Here is an 8,362-nt window from a genome sequence, read left to right on the forward strand (position 1 = left end):
ATATATTGAAAAGACTGTGGAGAGCAGGGGAAAATAAGACCCCATGGGAAAATATTCTGGCCTATGTTTATTTGTAACAAACAGCTCTTTTTTTGTTGCACACATCTTGCTAGAACTCTTAAAAAAACCCAAAGCCAACACAGAATTTTAGAAAACTGTTTAGGTAAAGTAATAACCTGAAGGACTAGTATTTGTGGAGGGAATAATCAGGGCTCCTTTGAACTGTTAGTTTCACCACGGGTCTAGTTAAGCATTTTATCAGCCACTCCTACAAAGCCCACTGGTGTTTATCTTGGGATTAGCATCTTGTTTTAGCAATTTTTCTCTCTCTTTAAATAAAACATCCTTTCCAATTCCTTTTAAAATGCAGTTGTGAGAGGACAGAACTCTGTATACAAGCTCTGTTTACCCTCTTAGCAGTTTGCTAGTAACACAAGTAGCTGTAAAGATCTTGATAGAGTGAGATTTTGAACTAATTCCAGCAGGTGGAACTAGCGGGTGGTTTAAACATTTCCCTTGCTGTCCTGTCTCCTGGGTAGTCCTTAGCTGCTATATATGATATTTGCTGGATACAGAACTGTTTCTGTTTTACTGGGGTTTTTTTCCTGCTCCACACCACTAACCAATACCTGCTTTTCTTAGCCCTTGGATGGATCAGTAAGTGTTTTGTCACCATGAGTGTTTTAATGACTTTGGGGACAGTCAGTTTTATGCCTCTGGGATAATTTATGCCAGTTGGAAAGTTACATAGCGTTCCTGTATTCTGTTCAGTGCTGAGGCCATACTTCCTGCTGACCTTCCCCTGTTGACGTCAATGGAGTTACTGCAGCAGAGAATTTGGCCCACTGTCTGTCAAGTGAGGTTATGGCCCAGCAGCAACGGTGATGGTGTTACAGCTCTAATTTGCCAAATCTTCATTTTGCTGAAGGATGGGAAAGGTCTGCCCCTTTCCTTAGAGCTATCCCATACTTTTTTGAAAGACATGAATGCACTACCTTGAGAAAACAGATTAATTCATCCTATTTTCTGCCTTGGAAAATACAGCAGGTGCAGAGTGTGGGAGCCTGTGTTCTGCTTGTTAAGCAGGGATTTGTGCAAAGGGTATAGCCTGTCTCTGTTGCACAGCCCACCCTGGTTGCTTGTCTGTCTCTGGGTCAATTTTGGAGGTGTGTGTTAATGCCTGGCACCCAGCTATTTGAGAGATGACCTCTGCCTCTGTTGTGTTTCCAAGAAGGCTGAGCTGACAGCCTCTCTGTGATAAAACATTGAGCAATCCAGGAAAAGCCAAACCTCTACTGACAGCGCGTCTGGTTTGGGACTGCAGTTCCTGTCCAAGGATTACAGAGCTTGGATTCAGTAAATGTCAGAAATCAATTTTTAGTGCAAGCTGGAGAGATAATGATTTGGACAACATCTCTTTTGATGTTAACCAGAGGTAGGGTCCAATTGTCTAATTCCCATCCAAGCTAAGGGAGACCCTCATTGACTGCATGACAAATAAAAAATATTGCCATTTTCAAAGTGTGAAAAGGAAAATTTTAAAAAGAAATTGAAGACATTTTCTGAACACATATTCTGACAGTAAACATTTGAAATTATGTTTTTATGGACATCTAAGCTTGCAGAGTCTAATAAAATAGCTTCAAATTGAACTTTCATAGAAAATCATGTAATACATGCTTTCTGCAGAAGTTGCTGCATAGAATATTAAGCTGAGTGTACCCAGAATTCTTTCAAGCATGAAGCCAGCTTAATTATTCTGGAGATACAAAGAATGCTTGCTTCATTTTGGTTTATTGAGCTAATGCAGTCCAGCAAGGGCCACTCATTATTTGAGGAACCAGGGAATCAGAAAAGCAGAAAGTCTCTTCCTCTCTCTGAATAAAATGTAACTAGGATATCTCTACCAGTTTGAAATCTGGAAAGACAGAAAGTCAGGGTGGTTTCTTCTCTGCAGACTGCTTTGCAAAAAGTCGGTATAAAAGTGGTTTGTTAATGCTTGGTAAATTTTCTTCTTCTTCTTTAAATATCTAACATATTTAATGTGGCGTTATTCAGCTATCAAAAATGTTGGATTTGTTGCTTCTAAGTAACACTTCTAACACTTCTAAATAACTAAATACATCTGTAGCCAGACAATACTTTCATACAAATCTTTAATGAAAGTGGGTAAATTGTCTATGAAAAAAGCAGCAGCCCTTCACAGTTTTCTGACATAAAATATAAGCCTGTTTCTTAAGCTACAAAATTGGTTAAATAATGTGGACTTACAACACACTTATTTTTATAGCAAAATAAGAGACTAATTTTAGGGTAGAAGTTGTTGTCAATTAAAAAGAATATGTTTTGATTACCAATCAAGTAGCATCAACCTCTCTTTGGGAAGATGACTATAATTCCAATTGCAGAAGAAGATAAATCTATTAGTAAACCCAACATTTTCCTGCTCACTGATCTCAATCAGTCATTCTAATAATTTCAATTAAATTCTGCCTGCTCTGCATGATTGTGCTTCTGGTTCAGTGGCTTACCCAAGCTAAGAGCAGAAGGCGTACACTTGAGCCTGATCGCTGATGTGCATCTGCTCTAGATCATCCCAGGGAGGTGACCCTGCATTGACAGGGCCTGTTTTGGATCATATTGTGAACTCCTTGCTATTACATGATGGAGATCTTTGCCTATGCCTGCCCAGTGGTTTCTTCATATCTCCCTACCTGAGCTGAAGCAGCTTTGAATAACAGTGGCCTGAACCCTCTGTGGCTGTTTACTATCATAGGAGTATAAAACCAGCTCTGTCAAGTCAGAGCAAAGCATCGCTTGCTCAGCAGCCTCTGACCCAGATCAACAGCCTTTACCTCAGGGAAGGAGGATGAGAACACAGAAAACACTGAGTGATATGGCCCTCAAGCACCCTTCTGGCTTGCAGCCACATGTAGCCTTGAGACTTCCTAAAACCCGTGGTATCTCTGCATTTCTTAGTCCTCTGAGGATTTTTTTGGTGTGTTCTTGTAGGCTGTGATTTAGGTATTTTTTCCCCCCCTCCAGTTATTTTATTCTGTTCAGGCAGATTCACCTGGCCATGCTTAATTTTTAGAGGGGGGTGTGGTGTGGCAGTACAGATGAGCAAAGAATAGTTGATACAATGATGTAAAATATAGAAAATGAATCCTAAAGTATAAAAGATGAGAGGTGCAGAATCATTAAGTTGAGTGCTCTGCAGAATGCATTCAGGGTAGATTGACAAGGACTTTCCTTCCAGATCTAATGATACTGAAGATTTAATGGGCAGTACTTGGAAACAGAATTTGTTCTTCCAGGCTATTGATGCCTTCATAATTTGTGAATGGCAGACTAAAGTGGGATATAAAGGACTGTGGAAGGGCCATCAATAACCAAGTAAGAAAAATAATGTGCATCCTCTAAACAGAGGCAGTAGTGAGTGCTGATGAATGAGCTGCAGAAGGGTAATGGCATGGTTCAGACAGTTGAGAAAGAGCAGGAAGGGAGGACTGTGACTTGTTTCTAGTGTTGAGGACCATTCCTCAGAGCCTCTGCAAGCACTTGCAGCGTTGTGTCAGGGAGTCTGAGTACCCTGAAGTGATGCAGCATGTCCCATGGCTCCTCTTTCCTCAGCCAATATGGGAAGCTGGGGGGAAAAGTGCAAGCTATGCAGGTCAATAGCCAATACCACCAGTGCTTGGTTTAGAGACTGTGGCTATCAAGTTGGCATAAGACAGGATTCTACTCTGATTAAGAAAGATCAGCCTGAGAACTGAAATAGGAAAAATTGTCATTTTCTGGTATAATTTTTAGGATCAGCTCAGTGGTCCCAGTGTAGAGAAAGAAACATTTTTTCAAAGTTCAGAGAGTATGGACACTTGTGTCTGTGTGAGTGAACTTGCCACCTGTCCAGTTTATCCCAAAGGGGTGAGGTTCAGCTCACGCTGTAGCACCTGGATCATCATTATGTACCTGAGTAACCTGAATTTATTCTCGCTGGAGGAATGATTAGATATTGAGGGCCTTGTGGGATTAGCTGTGATTGAATCATGTACAAAATATTTGAATATTTCACTGCGCTTTTCATCCAAGTCCACAAACAAACAGATTAAACTTCCCTTTTCCCTGTGAGCTGGCTAGACATTGCTGACTTCACTTTGTGCATGGGGAAAACAAAGCTGGAGAGAGCTTAGATTGTGTGCTGAAAGTCATGGAGTGAAGAAATGGCAGAGTTAAGACTGTTACTTGCTGTTGAGCTCTGTAACCACAAGGCACATTTTTCAGAACATGTTGCCTGAATATGCGATGACTGATATTTAAAAATGGTGCATTTATTAGAGCACTTTCTGTAAATGTTGAGGAAAAAAGCACATAAATTAGAGCTGTTGATTCCATTTCTTAATATATACTCTTCCTCTGTTCCTTCACACTAGACCTCTGACTTGGATTGAAGAAAGGGGACCAGGGATGAGACGTGAAAAGAAAATCAACTTCTGTTTCACAAGTGGTTGCCTGGAGAACTTCCCTGAAGCCCCAAGGTCTTCTGTGGGACTTTTCATGCAGGATCAGAACCTCTTTGCCAAAAAACTGCTGGGCCAGGTATCCAAGGAAGAGCTGGCTGCTGAGAAATGGAGAATTTTGCGGTGCCTTGACCTTGCTGAGGTGATCCAACAGTACTGTGAGGAGCCAGAGAAAATCTATTCCTGAGACTGCTCTTAGGGAAGGAAGAACACGGCAGACAGAAAAGCTGTAGGGCTAGAACTCACTGTTGCCATCAAGCAGTTGCTATTTCTGTTTCATTACCTTCTTTTTGACTACTTGTGATTCCTAGACTCTCTGGGTGGTCTGGAGAGCCTGGGCTATACCGTGTGCCTTCTGGTTTGCACCCGAACAAAGCAGCATTCACCTACACCGATGCATTGCTGTCCTTTCAGGTAGATAGGAACCTAGCAACAACAAGCTTTCTTGTGATTCACTTGGAAATATCCCTGAGAGCAGATCCTGGAGAACTGTAAATACTATATATAATTTTCTCTTCTAAGATGTGTTCCCCCACTCCAGATATGTCTGAAAATGAGATATGTCTTGGTAGCATTCATGTACTATTTTCTAGAAAAAAGTATTAGCTGCAATGAAGTTCTTGTTTAGTTTTCCACCTCTTTACTTGATATGCAGAACTTGTGCCACCACAGTTCTGACCTTTTCTTCCAGATGCCCTGAATTGTTCTGTGTGTTTGCTCTAATTAGTTGTTGTGCCTGTTAGTTTTGGGGGTGTTTTTTGTGTGTGGTTTCATTTTTGGGGGAGGTGGGTAGTTTTCACACTGGAAGTCATCTACCTTCAAATAGAATCCGTATTCGTATCAAAAGAATAGAAGAAAAATCTTGTCTCTTGATAGTTGCCGTATTAGTTCACTCAATTTCTCTGGTGTCCTGTGCCAACATAGAAATCTTTTCCCAGCAGAGATTAGGTACATACATTAAACTAATGAATTGCCTGCTTGCTTTCTACTGAATATAAATATTTTTCTTCTGTTGTACTGGAAGCAGCATATTATTGTGCCTGATTTGTGCTCTGTATCTAATTTAGCATGTGAATGGGTAATGGTGAAAAATAATAAATATCCTGCCTTTAAGAAAAAAGTAACTAATGTGCTCCTGGAAACAGGGAAATTCATTAGAAATAGTGATAAATTTAGAATAGAACTGTATAAAATGGAGCAATTTGCAAATATAGCCAGACAGTTATGTCATGGTTCAACCCCAGCTGGCAGCTAAGCACCACACAGCTGCTTGCTCAGTGAGATGGGGAAGAGAATCAGAAAGGTAATAGTGAGAAAAAAAAGGTGTTTTGAGATAATGACAGTTTACCAGACAAAGCAAAAGCCACATGTGCTAGCAAAGTGAAACAGGGAATTAATTCACCACTTGCTGTGGGCAGGCAGGTGTTCAGCCATCCCCAGGAAAGCTGGCTCTATCGTGAACAGTGACTACTTGGGAAAACAAATGCCCTCGTTCTGAATATCCTCCCCTTCCTTCTCCTTCCTCAGTTTTATATGCTCAGCATGACACCCTATGGTATGGGATATCCCTTTGGTCATTTAGGGTCAACTATCTTGGCTGTGTCCCCTCTCAAATTCTTGTGAACCCCCAGCCTACTTGCCGGTGGGAGGGGATGAGAAACAGAAGAGGTCTTGAGGCCATGCAAGCACAACTCAGCAATAACTAAAACATCCCTGTTTTATCAACACTGTTTCCAGCACAAATTCAAAACACAGGCCCATATTAGCTACTGTGACTCGATTTTACTCTACCCCAGCCAAAACCAGCACAGGTTATAGCATGTGACACTTGTGGGAATGCGTCTTTAGCATTTATACTGTAGTCACAGGATCACATATGAGAATATTATCACTTCCCTAAAGAAGCATTTTAGTTTTAGAAGCCTAAACACTGCACAAAACTATTAACAACTCATCTGGTTGCCTTTCACTTTCTAATTACAGCCTCTATTGGTGCTACATTAATATAGTAGCAAACTGCAGTCTGTGCAGTTATTCTTTCAAACCAGAAGCATTTTTTTTTTCCACCTTATCACTTGAGCAATCTTTTAATAAGGGAACATATATGTTGTGAATGTATATATAATTACAGCCAGTCAATATTGATGGAAAAAAAGTCTTCCTTTGGATAAATTGTGTTCATTCAGAAGTTAGATACTGTTCAGTTAGCTGGAAACAAGGAGGGAAAGTCCATATATTTTCTTCCAAATCAGTCAGATTTTAGGAACGACTGGAGTTTGATGTGTGAATGAATTCTGCATGTGACATTTGTTTAAATCTACCCTATCTGTTAAAATCAGTGAAAATCCTCCTATTACCTTCAATGGATTGAAACCCATGTGGGTTGGCAGCAGATTTGTGCAGGCAGATCCTGTGGTTGTCCACCCAAATGGACACCCTACTGAGCATTCACAAGGACTTCTGCGCCAATGTGATGGACATGGTATGGGCAGATCTGATGCTGTATGAGGTGGAAAAGTGGGTTTTTCGCAAAATGCAAAAAGTCCATCAGGGATTAGAATGAAATTAGAATTTTCTCTGTGTGTCTGTCTCCTATGTATGATAGCCTGTGAAAGGTCCTGTTTCTTGATAAACTCCTCATCTGTGAATATGGGGTGGATGCCACTGGTTTACATGCTAATTCAGAATGGGTAGCTGTGGAGGGAAGGCAAAGGGAACAGAGATTCAGACATCTCTAGGCATCAAAATTAGCCAACACATCTCCCTGGGCATGCTCTGCAATTGCTGGTGAGAGCATTAGTATTCCTCTAAGAAACAGGAAATAAATTCACAAGAGCTCTGTAGAGCAGCAGTATAACACTGTGCAGTGAACTGCCCTCTGGAGAAACTTGTTTCTGTAGAGAGCACCTGGGGAAATTAGTTGGCTAATTTGAGATAGGGAAAGCAGATGCCTAGAGCTGGATATCTCACACTCTCCTCCACCCCCCTTCTATTAGTTAGGTAAGCTAGCCTGCTTACCTACTGCTGTCTGCCCTGCTCCTGGGAGCCTGCAGCATTTAAATGGCTTTTCCTTCTGCACTGTGAATTTGCCAAGGTACTGTGATGGTTTGTATATGAGAGCTACTGGATGCCCAGTTTCAAATGTATGTATGTATTGTTTAACCAGATTCCAAACTCATCAATAAAATATTGGAACTCTTAATCATTCCTTTTAGTTCCCTTTTTCCTTCATTAGCAGTTCCCATTGCCTGTGCTGAAAGTGTCTCTGTCCCAACTGGTTCTTTTCCCCTCCTTCACTCATCAAGGCCTGTGAAATCCTGCCAGTGACTACAGGCTGTGATAATATCCTAAAGCCCTCAGCTGCCTCCTTCTCCTGTTTCAACGTTCTGAATACAGGTGTGGTAGGGTGTGAGACCTTACCTCAACTCATGAGCTCTCCCACAAAATTCCTGCCCTTCCTATGCCGTCTGACACCTGCCCAAGAGTACTAGCAAGTCTAAATCTCACCGTACACTTCCAGTTTCCCATTCACAACAACCCAGTGTATTTGAGCAACATTTTTGAATCTGCTAGGTAGAATCTAAAACAGGTATTGAAATGGATTTTCTTGTGTTTTTAATAAACTGCTTTGTTGTAGCAGAAATTACAGAGTTTTTTAGCTAGCATTTGGCATAATTTGAACCCAGACAGTTTTAGAGTTGCAGAGGTATGGAAAGGTAAGTAGAAGATGTGACATGGGCAGGTTAGTATATCACCCTCTTTGGAGGTGGCTGCTTTTATGCTCTTGCTGCTGGAAATCACCCTGCTCCTGTGGAACACTAGGAAGTCCGTTGCAGAACCTT

General features: G+C 41.1%; 1 protein-coding gene across 8 annotated transcripts in view; it reads left to right on the forward strand.

Annotated features, from left to right (window-relative positions):
• Window positions 1-7,722, forward strand: part of BLVRA (biliverdin reductase A) — a 32,590-nt gene extending 24,868 nt beyond the window's left edge. For all 8 annotated transcript variants that reach the window (XM_064668560.1, XM_064668534.1, XM_064668551.1 and 5 more), the window contains exon 7: window positions 4,434-7,722. In XM_064668560.1, the coding sequence (XP_064524630.1) occupies window positions 4,434-4,707 (274 nt within the window). In that variant the 3' untranslated portion in view covers window positions 4,708-7,722. The remainder of the gene's footprint in view (window positions 1-4,433) is intronic.
• The last annotated feature ends 640 nt before the right edge of the window (window positions 7,723-8,362 follow it).

Source organism: Pseudopipra pipra, chromosome 1 (genome assembly GCF_036250125.1).
Source record: "Pseudopipra pipra isolate bDixPip1 chromosome 1, bDixPip1.hap1, whole genome shotgun sequence".
NCBI lineage: Eukaryota > Metazoa > Chordata > Aves > Passeriformes > Pipridae > Pseudopipra > Pseudopipra pipra.